The sequence below is a fragment of the Phaenicophaeus curvirostris genome, chromosome 21, assembly GCF_032191515.1.
Source record: "Phaenicophaeus curvirostris isolate KB17595 chromosome 21, BPBGC_Pcur_1.0, whole genome shotgun sequence".
Classification (NCBI taxonomy): domain Eukaryota; kingdom Metazoa; phylum Chordata; class Aves; order Cuculiformes; family Cuculidae; genus Phaenicophaeus; species Phaenicophaeus curvirostris.
The window spans coordinates 2,504,478-2,526,150 of NC_091412.1; the positions used below are offsets into that span (position 1 = coordinate 2,504,478).

At 50.8% G+C, this 21,673-nt stretch overlaps 1 protein-coding gene across 8 annotated transcripts in view; it reads left to right on the plus strand.

Annotated features, from left to right (window-relative positions):
* The window catches only part of GTF2IRD1 (GTF2I repeat domain containing 1), a 73,051-nt gene extending 52,306 nt beyond the window's left edge, over positions 1-20,745 (plus strand). For 5 of the 8 annotated variants that reach the window (XM_069873939.1, XM_069873944.1, XM_069873940.1 and 2 more), the window contains 12 exons: positions 955-1,138; positions 2,749-2,807; positions 2,993-3,058; positions 3,898-3,981; positions 5,278-5,461; positions 6,608-6,636; positions 11,841-11,888; positions 15,336-15,413; positions 17,197-17,389; positions 17,842-17,879; positions 19,022-19,158; positions 20,542-20,745. In XM_069873939.1, coding sequence (XP_069730040.1) covers positions 955-1,138; positions 2,749-2,807; positions 2,993-3,058; positions 3,898-3,981; positions 5,278-5,461; positions 6,608-6,636; positions 11,841-11,888; positions 15,336-15,413; positions 17,197-17,389; positions 17,842-17,879; positions 19,022-19,158; positions 20,542-20,616 — 1,175 coding nt within the window. In that variant the 3' untranslated portion in view covers positions 20,617-20,745. Of the gene's footprint in view, positions 1-954; positions 1,139-2,748; positions 2,808-2,992; positions 3,059-3,897; positions 3,982-5,277; positions 5,462-6,607; positions 6,637-9,664; positions 9,794-11,840; positions 11,889-15,335; positions 15,414-17,196; positions 17,390-17,841; positions 17,880-19,021; positions 19,159-20,541 lie in introns of those variants that run through there. The other 3 variants (XM_069873943.1, XM_069873941.1, XR_011338909.1) reach the window with 3 other exon arrangements.
* The last annotated feature ends 928 nt before the right edge of the window (positions 20,746-21,673 follow it).

Sequence of the window (21,673 nt, forward strand, 5' to 3'; positions counted from 1 at the left end):
CCTTGTTATTGCAGCTCTTCCCCTTGGTTTCCTCGATACCTTTTCACTGGCTGCAGCCCAGCAATCGCTGCCGAAACTTTTGGCCTTCCTCCAGTGGATGGAAGGGCCAAGGTGGTTCCCTCCATCTCTCGTTTGAAATATCAGAGAGGGTTTTCCACCTGAGGTGGACATGACGTGGCTCAGGAAGGCTGGTGGGACCCCGGCGCCAGACGCTGGCACTTGGCATGATCTGTGCGCCCCTTTTTAGAAGGTTATTTAACCCAGAAGAAACACAAGTGAGGTCATGTGTATTTTGAGAACTGGCAGAAAGGTTTTGCCACTGGCAGGACTAGGAGATGCTTTTCTGCTCAGCAAACCCCCAAAGCAGGGGCTGAGCTGAGCTACAGCCCCTGGACTGGGAAAGCCCTTCGAGACTTGGGGAGAGGTGAAGGGCTGGGTTACTCTTGGGCAGGGTTGGAGGGAGCCCTTGCCCACACGTGTGGGATTCGGTCCTGGTTTCTCACCTCTGAACAGAGGTGTTCAGCTACATTTTTGGCAATATTTAGCAAAGCAAGGGGAGCCCTCACCGTGCCGGGCTGGCAGGGCGCCCCCAGGCACATTCCCCATCCCCTCATCTAGCAGAGGGACATCCAAAGAGGTCTGAACATGGGGTCCCATTGCCTCATCGAGAGACCCTTGCAACCTTTATAGGAAGCACTTTTGATGTGTGTCACCACAAGGCAGGCTGTGTTAACACAGCAAATACAAAAAACAGTTCCTGGCAGCTGCCTGGCTCTATCCCTTGGCTTGTGTCTGCCATATCAGGGTTATCCCCAGCAGGGACATCTCCACAAGGCACAGAGTGACAACAAACTCTCCATAAACCTCTCCAGCCCCTCACTGAAGTATCGTCTCGGTGCTGCTTTGAGCCAATACGGAGGCCCAGCAAACTAATGAGATTTGGTCCCCACGCAGCGAAAGCGATAGGAATCTCAGAGCCGGTCAAAGTTCCCTACTCCAAGTTCCTGATGTACCCCGAGGACCTGTTTGTTGTGGGCTTGCCAGAGGGCATCCTACTGCGACGTCCCAACTGCTTCGGGATTGCAAAGCTGAAGAAGATCCTGCAAGCGAGCAACAACATCCAGTTTATCATTAAAAGGTAAGGCAGGTGGAGGGGTCATCCCCTGGGGAGGACGTTCCTGCTCAGAGTTCCTGATGCTGTCCAGTGTCCTGGGGAACATCCGTCACTTGGTCACCTTCAATCAATTTGCTTGATTAGAAGCAAACCAAGGGTTGGTGCCTTGTTGGAGCCAGCCCTGAGAGGCAGCCGTGATGATGCCATCTCTGCCTTGATGTCTTTGGGGGTTTTAACCAGCATTTGCACAGGTTTGGCCACAGCAGCAGGGACCACCCGAGGGTGGGTGAAGAAGCCAGAGTCACTAACCTTTAGGGTGCCCAGACACGGAGCAAGGAAAGCAGCAGGGAGCCCTGGGGAGGCTTCCGATGGGATGTGGCTCCAGGTGAGGTCCAGATGTGCACCTGGGATGCTTGCAGGCATCAGGGAAGATGCAGCCTTTGTTCTAGGGAGCAGGGGGCTTCACAGGAGCTGAGGGGGCTGTGAGAAGCCACAACAGCAACAGCATCGCCCTGAGAGAGGGGATGGATGCAGCAGAGATGGATTTTGAAGTGGCTTTAGGTGTCTTGGGTGTTTTCTCATCCAGATGTTGACGCAGCCTCCCTTGCAGAGGCAGGAGCTGATGGAACCAATGTGGCAGGTGACTGAAGCAGAAAACAGAGATTGGGAACACAGAGATTTTATGGCATCAGACCAGCAGCTCCCAGACCAGCCCAACTACACTTTGGGATTTCTGTCCCCATCCCAGACCATTTCTCTGTGATGCAGCTTCAGCAAAGCTCATAATGAGCCCTGCTATCACCTCACGGCAAGGTTTTAGCATTATGTGCCAAAGTGAAAACTTTTAGGGGCCAATCATGTTGAAAAGAGCCATGCACACCTCCTATCTGGAGCAAGTCCAGAGAAGAGCGATGAAACTGAGGAAGGGGCTGGAGAACAAGGATTATGAGGAGCAGCTGAGAGAGCTGGGGGTGTTTAGCCTGGAGAAGAGGAGGCTGAGGGGAGACCTCATTGCTCTCTCCAACTCCCTGAAAGGAGGTTGTGGAGAGGAGGGAGCCGGGCTCTTCTCCCAGGTGACAGGGGACAGGACGAGAGGGAATGGCCTCAAGCTCCACCAGGGGAGGTTTAGGCTGGACATCAGGAAAAAATTTTTCACAGCAAGGGTCATTGGGCACTGGCAGAGGCTGCCCAGAGAGGGGGTTGAGTCACCTTCCCTGGAGGGGTTTAAGGGATGGGTGGACAAGTTGCTGAGGGACATGGTTTAGTATTTGATAGGAATGGTTTGACTCGATGATCCGATGGGTCTTTTCCAACCTGGTGATTCTATGATTTTATCCCTGAGATGTGCAGTACCATGTCTGCTAAGAGCCTGTAGCTGCTGATTTTAGCTGTTCAGCTACCTCCAGCTTAAGCTCAGCCTGGGGAGCCCCACTTTGGCTCACTAAACAGCCTGTTGGCATGAAAATTCTTTCCAAGGCCCCCTTGCTGCATTGCAGGAGCTTTACAATTGCGTTAGCCAGACGCGGTTAGTGGTTTGTGGCTGTAGGAGCATCGTTCCAGGGGATGCTGGAGCCGCGGGCTGTCGCTGGCTGGGGAGCTCACACACATGCCCTCTGCTTCTTGCTGTTTTCCAGACCGGAGTTACTGGCGGAGGGCGTAAAGGAGCTGGCGTCGGACAGCCCGGCAGCCAAAGGTAGGCTGCGAGACGCCCGGCAGCCGGGCCGTTAAGGACTAGGTAGGAGAGGAGTGAGAGCGTTTTCCTACAGCGCGTCTCTTGCCTTCCCTCCCCACCTCGTTTTTTGGGCTGGAAACCTTCCCCTGTGCGTCCCCCCTCAGTGGCACCACGAATCCTAATTCCTCTTCTGTCCCCTGTCTCAGCCGCCGGCGAGAGGGACTCGAGCGAGGCGCTACTGGAGGACGCTGTGAAGAGGCAGGGCTTTCAAGGTGAGGGTCTGGAGGCATCTGAGGGGGGTTGAGGCAGGGTCTCCGCCCCATTGTGGAGCAAAGGGATGTGGGAAGGGAGCAGCCAGGGGTGTCAAGGCTTGGTGGGTGGGCAGAGGAGAAGGACAAGGCCAGGATGGGAGGATGGAGAGGAGGATATGGGTTGAGAGGATGGGAGGGACAGACAGCTGGAAGATAAGATGCACAGCTGGAGCAAGCAGTCCCATAGGTCCAAGGAAGAGGTTTGAAGTGCTCTGGATGGTGCCCTAGTTAATTGGCTTTGCTTATCTCGCCGTCTGACCTTGTGAGATGCATGATTAAACGCCGCAAGCCTCAGAGTTTGCCTTTTCTGAGGCTTTTTTCACCTGAGTGATGTTTGTATAAACACGGCTCCCATCCCATGCGCTCCAGCAGCCACCATGGCCGCTCCATCAGGGCAAGGAGCGATGCTGAGGGGCTGAGGGGCTCGAGGTCAAGACCTGCCCCACTCAATCATCCCTCTCCTTGGACCATGGGGGCCTGAGAGGGTTTGCAGAGAGAGATGGAGGCTTTTCAAAGGCTTTGCCTTTTCAGAGAGACTTTGGAGTGCTTTTTATTTTAACGCTGGTAATTATCGCAACTGAATCTTCGATTTCATGCGGCTTTATTCTTAGCAAACAGGCGGGGGGAAAAAAACATATTTCTGTTTAGATTATTTTTAAGGACTTTGAATGGCCCACTCCAGAGATTAGCTAATTGCAAGATAAGGACTTTCCTATAATTAGAAAATGGCATTACTTGAAAGTCACAGAGTGCCTTTTAATTTACAAGCAGAAGTCCATAATTGTTTCTTTATTTTACAGAAAATTATGATGCCAGGCTTTCCAGAATAGACATTGCTAACACGCTGCGGGAACAGGTCCAAGACCTGTTCAATAAGAAATACGGTGAGAAACCAGGGTGGGAGTCAGTTTTATTCCCCCCTTACACCCTCCTAATGTTTCCTTCCTATCCCTCCCCTCTCTTGCTGATTCTTCCTTGCCAGGTGCTTTCTCTCGCCTCCCCATCCCACACAGCATGACTGGTACCTTGGAGGGCTCGTGGTGCCATGGAGGGAATGGTTCTATGTAGGAATACGTGCTTGTGCTGCCTGGGCAGCTCTCGTGCAGCACGGGTGAGCTTGTGATGGGGAGAATGCCGCAGCAAGGCAGGGCAATGCTGTTATCCCCATTTTCTAGGCAGGTTCCCAGGTACCCACAAAAGCAAGGAAATGTGTAGCCTTGATCCTGCAGGCAGACCTCAGAGAAGGACCATACCCATGGAATTATCTCCAAATAATGCCCAAAGCAAAGAGCAGCGGCTTTCTGTCCCTCTCACTGCACTGCACGGGCACCAGCGTACGGGACAGTGCTTCTTCTCGGCCCCGTCAACTCTCCTGTACGCACATGGCTGCCTTGGGATTCTGCTGCTTCCAACGTGGAGGCAGCCTGAAGGTGTTGGTTCTTGATCTAAAGCTTGACATGGTGCCTTGAGCAGTGAGCTCATGCCACACCGTGCTTTATGGGGTTAGGGATGGAGCTGAAGCCATGGTGAAAATGCATCCCTAGCAAACCATGTCCTGAGTGGCATCAGAAGTGTGACCAGCAGGTAAGGGAGGGGATTCTGTCCCTCTGCTCTGCTCTGGTGAGACCCACCTGGAGCCCTGTGTCCAGTTCTGGAGTCCTCAGGGAGGACAGGGAGGACATGGAGCTATTGGAGCGAGGCCAGAGGAGGCCACAGAGATGATCCAAGGGCTGGAGAACCTCCTGTATGAGGCCAGGCTGAGAGAGTTGGGGTTGTTCAGCCTGGAGAAGAGAAGGCTGTGGGGAGACATTAAAGCAGCTGAAAGGGGCTCCAGAAATGCTGGGGAGGGGCTCTTGATCAGGGCGGGCAGGGACAGGATGAGGGGAAGGGTTTAATCTGCAAGAGGGGACATTGAGATGAGATCGTAAGCAGAAATGCTTTGCTGTGAGGGTGGGGAGGCCCTGGCCCATGTTGCCCAGAGCAGTGGTGGCTGCCCCATCCCTGGAAGGGTTCAGGGCCAGGTTGGATGGGGCTTGGAGCCCCTGATCCAGTGGGAGGTGTCCCTGCCCATGGCAGGGGATGGAACTGGATTTGCTTTAAGGTCCCTCCCAACCCAAGCTATTCCATGACTTTATGATCCCACATGCTTACTGTGCCTTTACCACTCTCCTCTCTCCCAGGTGAGGCCTTGGGGATTAAATACCCCGTGCAAGTGCCATACAAGCGGATCAAGAGCAACCCGGGGTCGGTGATTATAGAGGGGCTGCCGCCTGGGATTCCCTTCAGGAAGCCGTGCACCTTCGGCTCCCAGAACCTGGAGAGGATATTGGCCGTCGCCGATAAAATCAAGTTCACCGTGACGAGGTACGTGGAAAGAGGACAAGGAGCGGCTGAGAGAGCTGGGGGTGTTTAGCCTGGAGAAGAGGAGGCTGAGGGGAGACCTCGTTGCTCTCTGCAACTACCTGAAAGGAGGTTGTGGAGAGGAGGGAGCTGGGCTCTTCTCCCAAGTGACAGGGTACAGGACAAGGGGCAACGGCCTCAAGCTCCACCAGGGGAGGTTCAGGCTGGATATCAGAAAAAGATTTTTCACAGAAACATTCATCAGGCACTGGCAGAGGCTGCCCAAGGGAGGTGGTTGGGTCTCCATCCCTGGAGATATTTAAAAGACAGGTGGATGCGGTGCTCAGGGACGTGGTTTAGGGGCAGATAGGAATGGTTAGACTTGCTGATCCAAAAGGTCTTTTCCAACCTGGTGATTCTATGATTTTATAGAATCATAGGAGGGGGGAGAGAAGGGAGCTGACCTAAAGTCACCCCCAACTCTGCCAGCCCCACTGGGGCAGGGCTCTGAATACTCTAAATGCCTCCATCCCCAAGACAGCGCTTGAATCGGTGGCTAACAGTTCAACAGAAAAGAGGGGACCCTTAGAAAAAGAGACTCCAGATCTTTCCTCCTGTCTGCTGCCCAGGGAGGTGCTGGGGAATGCACTGGGGGGAGAAAATGCTACTCAGTGATGTGGATGTACAGGCAGAGAAGTCCCAGCACCTTTTCTAGGAGGCTTGAGATAGGAGAGACGTTGCTTGATTTCTTGCTGGTGCAAGGCAGTGCTCAGGTTCCCACAGCGCTTGGTGAGGCACTGGGTGCTGGTTGGTTGTGACAGGGTCGTGTGGGTTTTGCAGCCAAAGGGGATGGACACAAGTGGGAGGAGAAAAGCACTTTATCAGTGTAGCACTCTGAGGTGATATGGAAAAAACTGGTTTTAAGAGCAGCTCCATGATCCTTTCACTGGGCCACACTGCCTGTCTTCTTACCGACACGGCAATGCTGCCCTGAGCAGAGACCTCGTTCCTGCAGAACTCCAGCTGGTCCTGCATGAGTTCTGACACAGCGTGCGAGGGACAGGCTGATCTGTAACCATCCCTAGCCCGTACGAGGATGCTCAGGCCAGATGCGTTGGCTTCCCGGTGGTGTTTGATTTTAAATCTCCTTCTTTCCTTATTTTTTTACAGGCCTTTTCAAGGACTCATCCCCAAACCCGGTAAGAGATGATGCCTTTTTGCCTAAGCAATGCATTGAAGTGTGTGGTGATGGTCATTGAGTCATAAGCCGTGGATAGTGTGTGATAATTTTATCAGCTGGGGGAAGGTTGCCCCCGACTTCACTTTTCTGGGCTTTCCACTTTGGTTTTGTTATTTGGTGTATTTGCTGAAGTTCCCCTGACCGAGGCAGCTCAGCATCACCCATCAGTATCGCTGCTCTTGCCTTGAAATGATGGCATTTTTTGAGAGCAAATCTAGTGCAGGCATCTGCGCTCTCTATTTAAGAAAGCATCCGCTTTCTTAAGCTTTTTATTCAAAGAAATAAGTGTTGCAATGAGCTGGCAGGTTCAGTGGCGAGGAAGGGTCGTTGGAAAGGGGTGAATATCCCCAAGGCCCCCAGAGGGCTGCACCAGCACGGCAGTGGAAACACAGGGGGAGACACGGGAGAGGAGAGGACGGGGTGCCCAGCGTGCATGAAATCCCCTTCCCAGAGCCGCATCCTTCCCTGTGCATCACTGCGGTGGCTCTCTCGCGCTTCTCAGCTGCCCCGAAAAGAGCTGGCATCAGAAACTTGGGTAAAAACCTGCCTTGGTTTTAAATATCTGTGATTACAACTGTTGGAAGAGCAAAAAACATTGTTGTCTTTATTGATGGCTTTGCATTTCCTTGGCCAGCCTCCGTGGGGAAGACAAATATGACAGAGAGGAAAACATTTCTATGCCCTTCTTGGGAACAGCAAGAAGGTGTTGGACACCTGAGAGGGCTCTAACAAAAGGCAAGTGGTCTGAGGAGCTCAGTCCATGGTCCGAGTGCTGATGCTCTGCATCCCTGTGACCCAGCCAAGGTGATGGAGAGGTCCCCCAAGACCTCTGTGGATCTTAAACGAGCCCTTGGTGAAATGCAAGTTCTGCAGAACTCTGTTTTTCCCTGAAATGACGTGGCTATAATGCCAGAGTGAGCTGAGAATGGATCCACTCCTCCAGCCACCTCTTGTCTTCCCGTGCCTCCGTCGTAATCGGTATAATTGCGTTACGAGAGGCTGATCTGACACAAATCACACCAGGAGCGCGTCAGAAGGCAGATACTTCACCCTGCCAGCTGGCTGGGAAACGCAGCCTGATAGATAGAGATGTAGGGGAAATTGATTTTCTTTTCGATGCTCAACAGGTTTTTTTTCACCTTCTCCAGCTGAATGCTCCCACCACGGGCTGCCCCACGCTGCCACAAACCCAATAACATCTTTTATTCTGTGTATTGTGGTACCCAAGCGGGCTCAGGAGGAGGTTGCAGCATCACTGCTGGGCTTGGGGCTTTGCACCCTCTCCTCCCGCAGGGTTTTTAAATAAGAACAGTCGCAGGTGAGGGCGTTTTCTTGACATCTCAATTTATTCTAAACTATTTAATATGTTTGTTAAATCTTCAGAGACAATTCCAGGCTTGTAGCTTATTTCCTAGTAGTCAGACTTCCACTGGGATGTCTCCTTGAGAAAAAGGCTGTATTTGTATTTTGTTCCCCCAAAAATCCCCATAGACAGCAATTAACCTCTCATTACCCCGTTACATCAAAATTGGATGGTGGCACCACAGTTGTACATTCACTGCCATGGCTTTGATTGCTTTTCACCTGCCTTAACAAAACGAGTGATTTCCAATTAGCCATAAATCATTAAAAATTTAAATTTAAGAATGTTCATTTTACCTCGCTCTTGTGTAGTGAAGTCCTGCCACGTAAAATAAAGAGCAGCCACAGAAGTGCATGCTTGACATTAAATCAAAATCAATGAAAATCACTTTTACCTCATAGAGGAGCATTGAAATGAAAGCTGTAGTTACTGCCAAGTGGGATGGCATCGCAAAGCTGTCTGAAACCTGGAAAGCCTGAGAGGTGACTGGATAAATATATAGGAGGTTATGTTTTTTGTGGATAATTTTGGCCAAGAATTGTATGAAAAGTACACATTTTAAAGGAAAAAGGGAAACTTAACATAATGATTTTTTTTAAATCACTTTGGGAGGATTTTAGTTGCCTTTAGGTTAAGTTACAGGGTTTAATTTGCTTTAAATACATTGTTCACCTCTAGCATTGCAAAGAGCATCCCGGGTAACTGCAGGGCTGCGGAGCACTGGCCTCCTTATCTCTCTCTTTTGGGGACACCCATTTTTTAAGTGCGACAGAAGCAGATAAAAGGATTTCAATGTAATCTGAGCACCAGGCATGCTTTTTCCTCAAGATTATCTGTAATTTCTCTGTTGAGATGGTATCTCCCCCCTAATGGGTTGCAGTGGAGGGGTGAGCTGTGTGTGTGGGGGCTGTCTGTAGGGATGCTGTTTGCAGAAGATGATGTTTTTGGAGGGGGAATGAGGCTGGGTTTTGGAAAAATAAAGGCAGTGGTGCTTCTTGGTGCCTGGAGGAGCTCAGTGGCTGCACCCTTTTCTGTGGTGTGGATTTGCACCTTTGGAAGGTGGGATGCTGGCCCCGAGGTCACTGGTGCCTCTGCCAGCACTGTACCTGCGCAGCTTTAATCCAGGAGCACAGAGCTCTCCTGGCATCTAGACTTTTTCCTTTTAATTTTCCTTTTTTTTTTCTCCCCACTCTGGCGTCTGGTCTACAAAAAAGACCTTCAAATCCCTTTTTTCAAGGCAGAAAGATCTCTTGCCATAAAAACTGAAGTGGGAGAGCAGGGGTGAAGCTCCAGTGCTATAAACACAGCACTTATCCTTTCTTTTCTTCTTTTCCTGAGGCACAGAGATACAAAACAGGCTTAATTTGAGCCTTTGGAAGAAAAAAAAATATCAAGCCTAAGTAATCTAGCACACACACAAAAAAATCTTTCTGTATGTTAATTTTTATGTGCTTTGATTGAAAATGTACACCAGCTCCATCTGTCCTATTCCCCAAACTCCCTACCACCCTGATAGATTATTTCCCATACTCTAGTTAATAAAGTAGGGCAGGCAGTGTTCTTTAATTAAAAAAAACCCCACACATCCAGGCATCCTTTTTACATTTCTTTTTTTAATCACGAGAGCACAATCCTCTGCAAGACTTTGATGAGATGTGCCTTGCATTGGAAACTCCTAGCCAGAAAAAAAGAGAAGAGGAAAGCACTTGGTGGGGTGGCGATGGGAGCTGAGCGCATCTTGCACCATCACCAGGTTGCTTGTTGAGGTCCATGCTCCTCTCCCTTCACCACCCAGCCCTGACGTTTGACCCTAGCGGGAACAACCACATTATTTTTCCTTCTGACCCATCTTCCTGTTATCCAGGGTGAATTATTTTTTAGTGTTAAGCTGGTTGGTGTATCCAGTCTGAAAGTGGAGAAGCGAGCAGGTAGTGTGAGTAGCTATGGAGCTTCAAAGTCTCTTTTTAAGCACCTCTGTGATTCCAAACACCTTTTTATTTGCCTGTTTTGTCTCCTTTTCCCTTTGCCTGCGTGCGTGGCATCCTCGTGCCAATGGGAAGGTAGCGCCATCGCCCAGCTCATCCCAGCCCTTGTGTTTGCTTTGCTCTTGCCTCCTTCTCACTCCCCGCCAGCCTCAGTCCCTGCCGTGTCCTTCAGAGACGCCAAATCCCCTGTTTTTCAGGGGTTGAGATGGGTGCCACTCCACCCCAACTATGATCTAGCACTTAGGGATGCATCCTGTACCTCACAGCGCAGTGTGAGCTGAGTGGGATCCTCCCACGGTTAAAGCTGAGCAGCACTTGTGGGCTAGCAGGACAAAACATTTTAATTATCATTCTTAATCAGTGTAATTTCATAACTTCACCTTGATATCTCCACCTGAAACACTGAAAATGCCTTTGAGTTGCTGCCCACCGACTGAAATGCTGCGCTGCTCTTCTGAAACCTTTTCCATTTCATATTGCGAAGATGCTGCTGTGTGCTCCTCTCCCTCACAGCCTGCATGCCCTCCTGCCTCCTCCTAGATGGGAGGAATGCCAGAACCTTGTTCCCTCTTGCCTTGGACTCTAGCTTGGCTTCCTCTGCGCTGCCACGACCCATCTGTGTCTTTTCCCCTTTGCACTGCGTGTTTTTCTAAGCATTTTGCGCGGTGGGTGCTGCTCGCAGGGTGTCACCCAGCGATGTGGGAGACCGTGACCATCAGCATCACTTTTGATCTGGATGGGTCCTGCTGTGCAGCAGCTGCCGGCCACTCATATCAGGATTTGTCCACCTACAGCCCAGATGGTGCGGAGTCCAGCTCAGCGTGTTCTGTACCAAAACGTGGGTGCTTGCAGCCGCCCGGTGCAGAACCCCGTGTTTTTCTGTTCCAAACCAAAGGGTTCTCCCTGCACAGACAGTCAGGCTGTGGAGGTATCGGCAGAGCTCTTTGTACTGCAGTGGCTGCTTTTCTGAGCCTGCTTGAAATGTTTAATGCAATATTTTGAGCTAGTTCACATTGCTTGTATCTTTGCTCAGCAAATTCAGACACGCGTCCCTGCTCTCTCCCCATATCCTCAACCAGTTTGCCGCTGCCTGCCTGCTGCGGTTTGGCAGCAAGAGCCTCCCTGCTGAGCTCTTCCTTGCTCCGCTGCCGCGATCCACAGCCCCCGTTGCTCCTGCCAGCTCTCCAGCTTCAGCGTGATGAGCTGCTTCGTTCCTCCTTTTTGCCCATCATGCAAGTCCTGGCCCTAGCCCCGGTGCTGCTGCTTTTCCCCAGGAAATTCATTTCTTTTTGTTATTGTTCGTCACTTCAGAGTTGGTGGTGAGCGCCAGCCTCTCCTTAGGGATCCCTTTTTCTACCGTTCCCCACTGTTGCAGCAGTACTGACACAATTTCCCTGTCTGCTTTTCATCTGCTTTAACCTCAGCTATTTTTCCCCCCCACCAGCACAACCACTGTGGCTTTGGTGTGTGGTGTAAATGCTGCGATTCGGCTGGGCATCCCTGGGCATGTGCGGACCTTGAGCTGCTCAGGAGGGCGAGGGATGCTTGTGGGCTCAAGCGCATCCCAAAACAGGTCCCTGGTGCATGGTGGAGAGCCCAGCCTGCCTGCCCACCTCACCAGGCAGTTATTGAGCTACTAAAAGCATCTCTGTGCCAAGGTGCCTCGGGACCAGCAGAATTTTTAGCTGCTAGGGACAGTGTCATCCTGGGGTTTGCTTTTGTTTGTGACCAAGAAACCAAGCTGCAGCACTCATGGCTCTCTTTTTCTTTCTCTCTCTCTCTCTTTTTTTTGTCTTCTTTTAACTTGCACTGTAGCCCCTAGACGGATAACATCATTGGAAAAAGCCTACGCTGCCTTGAATGGTACGTAGCTCAGTTGATGCATCGTAGATGGTAGCAGACAAGGAATGCGCTTGCGTTTTAATATGGGAATGAAAATGTCTTAAACCCCCAAATTGCAGGTATTTTTTTTTCCTCTCTGCTCTGTTTCCCTGTGATACCAAGAACTGAATGATGCAGGATATGTTTAACAGTGTTTGATTGTTGGTATTAATCCTCTCTGCGTATCTAAGCACCGTTACTACAGTCCCTGGGCATCAGTGCCGGTTCTGCTCCAAACAAACCAAACCGCGACGTTATCCTCGGCTCAGCCATGTGTCTGAGCAGTTAATTTGTTAAGAAATCCACTTGCCGTTCACAAGGGCAGCTTGCACAGATTTGGATTGGGGTTTTTTTTTTTGCTTTGCTTTAACATACGCTCTGGGCCAGATTTCATGTAGGCACTGGGGATTTAACATTTACACTGATTTACGCGAGTATAGAAGGGCTCGCCTGCCTGTATCTGCAACAGGGCATGGCTTATCTCTGGCAAATCCAGCCATTCTCCCATCAGCTGGGATTCTGCCTGGGTGTCTAGATGTTAATTGCCTGCTCCCACAAGTTTATAGCTACACTTTGAAAAACACGCATATGTTGAGCTAATTCTAACTGTATTTAAACCTGAGTCACTTTGGAGCAGCCTCGTTAGAGCAGCAGTTTTGTTCTGGATTTGCACAGGGCTGTGACTAGATTGCACCCATTGAAGCTGAAAGTGGGGAAGAGGCATGTATTCATCTCTTAAGATTCAGGGCCAGATCATGATCGCTGTTAGCAGCCTGTCCTGGCTGGGTGTTTCTTTGGAACAACTGGGATTGCCTGAAGAAGGGACCTGAGCCGCTTTTCCCTTTGAGGTGTGTTGGGTGGTAGCTGTTTCCTGGTGAAACAGGCTTCACACTGGGTGTTTGGATAGCAGGAGGTTGTTACTCCTCCATCGAGGATGTGCATCACCTGGGATGCTGGTGGTGGCACAAGGATGAGGAGGAAGGCTCTGCCGGGTACCCTGCTCAGTCATGCCGCGGCTTCACCACTGAGATCTGGGCTCTGCACGTGGCATCATGAACCCAGATACAACCATTATTTATCCATTGCATACCTTGGATTTGGTTTTGTTGTGGTCTTTTAAAGTCACTAGAAGAGCAGGTAGTGTTTTGGATCCTCGTGTCCAACAGCAGACCCCTAAATTTCATTTCCAGAACAGCTAAAAATGACTTGCTGTTCCTAAAAGAAATGTCAAGCTTTGACAAGTGCTATTGGAGAAGAACAAATGGTTCTTTCTGAATGTGACCATTTGTACCTAAGTGCCTGTGGAGTGCAGGGCTCCTTGCTCTAAGAAAGTAGGATTGGGGGAAAACAAGCCAATTAAATGGCTACTATTTTAATTAAAAAGAAAAACTGGTAACACAGACCTGCAGCCAGCAGCATGCATAAACCTACTTTAGAGGAAGGACTCAGCACATTCCAGGGATGTCAGTGGCTTCAAGTTGCACCACAGAAGGTGCAGATTGGATATTAGGAAAAACTTCTTTACTGACTGAGTCGTGAAGTCCTGGCAGAGGCTGCCCAGGAGCAGTGGTGGCGTCTCCATCCCTGCAGGGGTTCAAAAAGCATGTAGACCTGGCACTTGAGGACATGCTTTAGCGGACACGGTGGGGTTGAGCTGACAGTTGGACTTGATGATCTTAAAGGTCTTTTCCAACCTTAATGATTCTATTCCTTGAGTCAATTGTTTCCCTAATCCAAATGGATAAAGTCAAAAGTTGATGGAGATCCCTCTCAATTGGCAGGGCAGGTCCGCAGGAAGCAGTGCCGCTAGCTGGAGCCTCCTCTCTGGCTTCTCTGTTATGCATGACCAGTTCCAAGTTTCTCTTGGCATTTATTTGTGTGGAATTCGGGAGCCCTGCCCACTGGAAGGTGGAAAAAACCTTTGGGGTCTTGTTTCTTGCACTTGGGGTATGAGCAGAAAGGGAAGAGCTTCTGAGTTTTTCAGTCCCAGAGAATTAAAGAAGTGAGAACACTGAATTTTGGTGTTTCTTTGTCTGCTACCATCTACACATCCATATGGGGGGAGGTGTCTACAGCCCAGAAACTGAGCAGCAATGACAAGGAAGTCACAGAGGGAGCCCGCAGGCTTTGCCCCGCTGCAGCCGCAGGAGCAGCACCGCAAGGCAAGGTCTTGGCTCTTGAAAGCAGGGCTCCTTGATGACATTTATTTGATTGTCTTCTATTTTATTTATTTTTTGCTCCATCCTTTTCAAGCTGCTTTGTTGCCATTTCTGGATTTGAAGCACGACTTGGCCCTGAGCTTCCTTTGCTGAAACTTCTCCCTTTTTTTTTTTCTTAGTTATATCTTAGTTATATTATTGCTTTCAGGTGGAGAAGACACTTTTTTGAGGCTGTACCCTGCAGTAGCAGGGTGCAGACATTCAAGGGTGTCAGCTTCTCTCCAGCCCCCTTAGCATTAGAGTGGCCAAGGTGTGTGATGTGTTTTGGGGTGCTGAGTGCTGGATTCTGGGGCCTCGTGCAGGGAGGCAGGGACTCGTGTCAGGTTTTCCGCTTGCGTTTAAACCAAAATTGCAAAACAATTGCTCAAAATCAAATTAAACAGCTGCAGACTGGGGGCAGAGGATGCTTGGGTGCTGAGGTTTGCAGGCTGCAACTTGGTGATGTAAATAACCGTCCTGGATTTCCATATATTTGTATCTTCTGGATTTCCCATAGCATCCTGGGTGAAAATGGTTTCCTTGGGTGCGGTGAGGCTCGTGGTGGGGATGCCTCTACCACACCGAGCCAGCTCTGTGCTGATGGGTGACCGAGCAAGGGGCAGATAGGGTTCCTTCAGTCCGTGCTTTATACCTGTGAGGGAGAAAAGCATCAAAGGGGACTGATACAGACCCAGTTGTTTGTCCTGGAGCCCCCTGAGGATGCTGAATAGCTGGGGGAAAATCTCCTGCCATAGGCACATTGTTTGAAATGAGAAAACGGAGGAGAAAGCGTTTGGCACGATGAGGATAATTAAAAAAGCTAGTAAAGCCAAGCTGATTATATGGCATATTATAAAACAATACTGTACTTAGGAGCCCAGCTATAAAAGTGCTATCTCATTCCTTGATATCGCTTGTGGGAGCCTCCGTGGCGCTGAGGGCCGGAGTCTCCGCTGCTTTGCATATTTTGCAGTCATTTCCAGCACCGCAAAGCGGATGTAAAATGCTCTCAGCCGTGGCAGCGCGTGGCAAATGCAGATTTGGCAGCGTTTTATAGCTACTTTGCACAGCTCTAAAAAGCGACGCAAGGTGCAAGCACAAAGCAGCTGCCCCCGAGGCATCCCCTGCGCCGCCCTGGGGCAGCGGGACAGAGCCACGGTCATGGGGTGGGTTTTCTAGGGGCTCCGAAAGAAACAGGGTATTTTATTCCCTGTCTGTTTTTACTTTGCAGATGAGGACGATGCCAACAGGCTGGGAGAGAAGGTGATTCTCCGAGAGCAAGTGAAAGAGCTTTTCAATGAAAAATACGGTGAGTCTCCTGTCTGCACGCATCGCCGAGCCGGTTTGTTTTTGCTGACAGCAGCCATAGTTAAAATTAATGCGACTGAAGGCCTCTATTTATAGGCCAAGCGCGCGGCTGCTGCAGCGCAGGTTTTGTCCCACTGCTTCACGTTCCAGCCTGTCCCCAGGGACGTTCCCCTGTCTCGCTCCTGGCAGGTGGGACCGTGACCTTCTTGTTGACAGCTCCTCCTCAGCGAGGGGAGGGAGAATGGAAAAACACAGCCGAGGAGGAGGATTTGATCAGTGTGGTGTCAGCCTTCGGGGTGTTTTTAATGTGTTCTGAGCTGTGGTGTGTGCTGCGTGCCTGCCCCGTGCCAGCCTGGCTGGGAGCAGGGCTGGAGCCACAGCCCGATGTGGGGCATGGCTGGGGAAAAGCTCGCTAGAACCACAGCAGAAAAGGAGGTCAGGAGGCTGGAGAAGATTTGCAGGCTCCTCGTGCTGCCTAGCAAAGCTCTCCTTCTATGTCATTGAAAAAAGGCACAGTAGGAATAGCAGCCGAGGAGGGGGAGCATAGGAGCCAGCTGCAGGGTGAACAGTAGCGAGCAGCATCGCAGTCTCAGCCCTGCAGGTACAAGCTGCCACTACTCACAGTTGTCCCAGTTTGGACATGACTTTGTGTAAATGCTGGGTGGTTCTATCTCAATGTGTGGGTCGCCAGGGAGCTCAGCAGCACCCCGCTGCTTTGGTGCAGTGTCTTGCCTGTCTCCCCAGAATAAGTGCCAGAAGAAGAAGGGAAAGCCAAAATGATAACCAAGCAGCAGGGAATGTGATTTCCATTCTCTCTCAAGTCTCCCCTTGTCAAGGCTGCTTACCCTTCCCACAAACTGTTCATTATGGGGTGCTGCTCACGGCAGGGGCTGCGTGCTGCTCTGGGGGCATATTGGACCCCAAGGAGGTACCAGCGCCCCAGGGAGACTGGTCCCAGTGCTCTGAGCATCCCCATCCACCCTGGCTCAGCAGCACTCACCCCACCTGGGCTCTGAGCCCACAGCTGATCCCTGTATTCCCCTGGCATGGTTCCTGGAGCACAAGATTCCGGGTGGCCTTCAGGAATAAAGTCCCTGCTAGGAAAGCCAGAAATGTGGCTGAGGGGCAGCTCACGCCTCTAGGTTTGGGGGCTGTAGAGACATGAGGCAAGAGCAGGTTCTTACAGTCAGCACCAACACAGGACAGGGACATTCACTGCTTTCCCACAGTGCAGGAACTGAAAGGGTACCCAGAAAGATGGGCAGCAGGTTTAAGTCGTGCAGAAGGAAGTACTTTTAATGCAGCAGATAATTAAATTGTGGTATTTCACTGCCATAGGGTATTGTGGTGCAAAATATGGGCAGGAGCAATGTGATGTGATGATGAGTGATGGATGTAATCTCCACCTCAGTGACCCCTAAACCTGCTGACAGCCCGAGGGCAAGAGGAGATGGGCAAATCCCTCCCCTTTGCCCTCTCTCCTGGGCTGCCTCCCACGCTGCCGCTGGCCCAGCCGCAGGCAGCACAGGCAGGGTGATGGGTGGTTTGCAGACAGCCCTCCCGTGAGCCTCTTGGCAGGATCTGAAACGGAGACCAACAGAGCAGGAAATAAATGGGGCAGGCAGATGTGAAACGGCTGTGTGGGATGTGGCAACAGCAAATATCAGGCACCATGGCAGCCATGGATTCCTAAGCTCCTCCCGGGGCTCGTGGTCCTTCAGTTGGTCGCGTCTGGAGCCCTGTGGGGTAAAACCAGTGCCTTGTCCTCTGCTCTGCTGTTACAGGAGAGGCTCTGGGCTTGAACCGGCCCATCATGGTGCCCTATAAACTCATTAGGGACAGTCCCGACGCCGTGGAGGTTACCGGGCTGCCGGATGATATTCCTTTCAGAAACCCCAATACCTACGACATCCATCGGCTGGAGAAGATCCTGAAGGCACGGGAGAGCATCCGGATGGTGATTATAAACCAGCTCCAGTAAGTTCCCCTAGCTCCGTGACCAGGGAAGCTTTCTGATCGTTAAGCATTGCGCTTGCTTCTCCAGCCGTGAGTGGGTAAGTCACCACGCAGCCACCAGCGTGGGGCCAAGCACCACGAACCAGCTGAGGACACACTGCATCCCCAGCATCTGCTGTTCTTCGCCGCAGGGAGGTGCTGGGACCCGGGTGGGCACAGCAAGGTGTTAGCAGGGCCACTGTGTCCCTTCTTTCTCATGCAGTTTGAGATGATGATACTGGGAAGGGGCATAACATGGAGAGCGGATAGCGGGATGGCTCGGAGACCCAGCTTATTTGGGGTTGCTTCCCCCTGTGGAGCAGTGAGGAGGCTCCGTGTCCCATCTCCACACAGCTCGGGGTTGGGATCTGGGCTGTGTGCGAGGGGGAGAACCAACAGTGTCTGCCTGCTCTCAACCCTTGTCTTTCCCACAGGCCGTTTGCTGAAATCTGCACTGAGGCCAAACAAACAGGTAAGGGGAGGGCTAAGAACTAATGGTGGCTTTCCCTGCCCTGAGGCAGAGAGAATATATGGGGGAAGGAGATGGGGGTTGTGGGGAGGCGTTTGAACCTCCTGCATCCCCAGGGGAGGCTGGGGAGGAGATCCGACCTGGAAAAAGAAAACTCAGGCTCAGCATCTGTTCAGGAGCAAGCTGTCCTCTTAAAGGATTCCACCTCTGCGAGCTGCGAGGAGACTGGGCTGTTAGACTCAGACTTTCAGCATATTCTAGAGGATATGATTATCCCTTTTCCATTAGCAATTTACTCACCACGAGCAATTTATTCAGTGGTTAAAGCCCTTAATTTGAACCATCGTTTAGCAGTTGAGCTTCTAAGGAAACAAGGTTTCTGTGATCACTGGGAACGCATTTCTCTCTCTGTCCCATCTTCCCCAATAAATCTCAGCCAGTTTTAATCAAATGTGTCAGAATTAGCAGCCCAGAGATAATTAGGATCCTATTAGTTTTATGAAAATAGGTGTCTAGGTAGAGAAGGGATATCTGGCAAGCAGGAGCTTGCCTGCAGCATGATGTAGAGAGAGATGCACTATTGAGATGAGATCTTAGGCAGAAATGTTTTGCTGTGATGGTGAGGAGGCCCTGGCCCAGGCTGCCCAGAGCAGTGGTGGCTGCCCCATCCCTGGAGGGGTTCAAGGCCAGGTTGGATGGGGCTTGGAGCCCCTGATCCAGTGGGAGGTGTCCCTGCTTATGGCAGGGGTGGGACTGGATGGTCTTTAAGGTCCCTTCCAACCCAAACCATTCTGTGATGGGTGTATCATATACGTAGATGTATGTGGGAATATTGTCATCACATCTGGCAACTTCATGGCCCCAAAGCATCCAGTGCGGACACAAGTCTGAGAGTATCAGGCTCTGTAAGTGCTGGAGTTTGGCATTAACTTCTTTGGGGGTTTTTCTTTGCCGGTGCCTGAGGAATGTTGGTAGCTCCATGCCAGGTTGTGGAGGCCAAGCCCGTGTCACCAGGGGTGGCACAGCAGATGCCTGCAAGGGGACACTCACCAGGAGGCGAGGTCACCACTCAGTGGGATGAGTCCCTGCATTTAGGGATCGCTTGCCGGGCTCAGACACCTCATGCCTTCCCTCTCCCCCTGCAGAGAAAGACACCAGCGTTCCCAAACGGAAGCGGAAGAGGATCTCCGAAGGGAACTCGGTATCTTCTTCTTCCTCATCTTCCTCTTCCTCCTCTTCCAATATGGAGTCTACATCATCAACAAATCAGATCTCACTTGTGGTAAAGCCTTCCAAATATTAGGGGGGTTACTGCCTACCTATCTTTCTGCTTCAGGATGCTGCTCTCTGCTCTCCTTGAACCATCACCACCTCCCTCTGCCTACAAACACGTGTGACAAAAGTGGCACAAGCAGGTTTGGTGAAGGAGGGGATGCAGCTCTGGGGCTGCCTTTTCCTGCTGGGTTTGTCTGTAAGGGGAGGTCAGCGGAGCAAAGCACCCGCTGCCTCTCCCACGTTAGTCCTTGGGGGAATGCTCAGTGCGTGGTGTTAGCGGGAGCCACGCATGAAACCAGCCTGAGCAAATCCACCAACCCCACTAAGCTCAAATAAAGCTGCTGGTGGCGGTGCCTTGGCCCCATAGCAGCTTTTGTTAGGACCTGGAGGTTCCCTGTGGTCAGCACCGGGAATATTGTTTCAGCTCCATCCCAGGAGCAATGCAGAGCTCCGGTGTGCATCCAGACTGTGAAAATAGGAAAGAAAACCAGGGAGATTCATCCAGCTGCTCTGTCTCAGGGCTTGGCTTCAGTTGTTGATGACAACAAATACTTTAAAAAAATCAGAAAAAAAACCCAAAACCACAGGAGAAATATAAACTTAGAAGGCTTTTTTTGTCAGGTTTGCCCATGGTGTTTCAGTTTGGGGTTGGTTCTTTTATTGAGTTTGCAGCCCAGAAAGCCAACCCTATCTTGGGCTGCATCAAAAGCAAAGGGAGCAGCAGGGACAGGGAGGGGATTCTGCCCTTCTGCTGTGGTCACCTGGAGCCCTGCATCCAGTTCTGGAATCCTCAGCACAGGAAAATCATGGATGTGTTAAACTGAGTCCAGAGGAGGCCACGGAGATGGTCTGAGGGCTGGAGAACCTCCTGTATGAGGCCAGGCTGAGAGAGCTGGGTTTGTTCAGCCTGGAGAAGAGAAGAGAAGGCTGTGGGGAGACCTTAGAGCATCTTCCAGAGCTGAAAGGGGCTCCAGGAAAGCTGGGGAGGGGCTCTGGATCAGGGAGGGCAGGGATAGGATGAGGGGGGATGGTTTTAAGCAGCAAGAGGGGAGATTGAGATGAGATCTTAGGAAGAAATGTTTTTCTGTGAGAGTGGGGAGGCCCTGGCCCAGGCTGCCCAGAGCAGTGGTGGCTGCCCCATCCCTGGAGGGGTTCAAGGCCAGGCTGGATGGGGCTTGGAGCCCCTGATCCAGTGGGAGGTGTCCCTGCCCATGGCAGGGGTGGGATTGGATGGGCTTTGAGGTCCCTTCCAACCCAAACCGTTCTGTCATTCTTATTTGAAAGCGGAAGCAACAGCCCTTGTCAGAACATGTCAGATATGATGTATGCATGGTTTTGGTTTGTGTCCTAACAGAGACTTTTACCTTCTTTTTCTCTCCCTCTCTTTCAGCAATGGCCCATGAACATGTACATGTTAGACTATGGTGGTCTAAACGTCCAGATCCCAGGACCCATTAACTATTAGACCTCAATACCGAATAAGAACCTCAAATGAAAGAATAATAAATAAATGTAATTTATGTAAAAAGTGTATATTCCAATATGTATCAATGCCTTTTAGTTTTTCCAATGATTTTTACACTATATTCCTGCCATCAAGGCCTTTTTAAATAAAAATAAAAAGTGTTGCCTTGCTCTTAAAAGTACTTATTTTATTCCTTATATTACTGATAAATAACATTTATAGGTAAAAGTATAAGAGGGCACCCCCAGACAAGCCTTATTGTGCTATGGCTGCTCAATAAAACCCTTTGTGTCATCAGAGCTCGAAACCATGAAGTTTGACACATTTTAATGCTTCATTTAATTTAGATCAAAGGAGTAATTTATTTGTAGAGCAGCAGGAGGAGCAGCACCCAACTGCAGCGGTGAGAGTGGAGGGAACCAGCCCTTACGAGCATCAGAGACCTCCGCCCGCAAGTCCCATTGACTCTGGAGCAGAAGTGGGTTTGGAAAGCAAAGGAAAAGCTTTCAAGCAGGAAAAGAACTTTCAGACCCCCCCACCCAGGGAGTGAAGTCCCTCCAAGCCCTCTTGTGTCTGGCCTCCTGCTGCCCCAGTTTGGAAAGGCGCAGAAGCAATTTCAATTGCGTGTGTTCAGCTGGCTTCTGAAGCAGGAAAAGACATTCATCCAGTAACCCTCTTCAATATTTCTGATTTTCTAAGAGGCTTTGATGCCTTACGGGAGGAAAGCTCCTGCAGTAAGGACAGGCTGATCCTGCTGATGCTTCACAGGTTCCATAACACTGGACCAGGAGCTGCGAGTGGCATCCAGGGGAGTCCCTGGGTTCCTCCACGTGCCCTGGGCTGCTTCACCCCATATAAGAAGCAGCCCAGTAAATTGAGGGGTATTATTTGAAATGCCTGCAATTTTACTTTGATTCCACTCGTAAGAGTTTGGCAGCAGAAGCAAATGGCCCCAGCAACCGCAAGTATTGAACTCGTGTTTTGTGTCAGCTGAGCACAGGGGAGACGTGGTGGGAGCTAATCTGGGCAGCTTAAGAAGCCAATGAGAAGAAACATC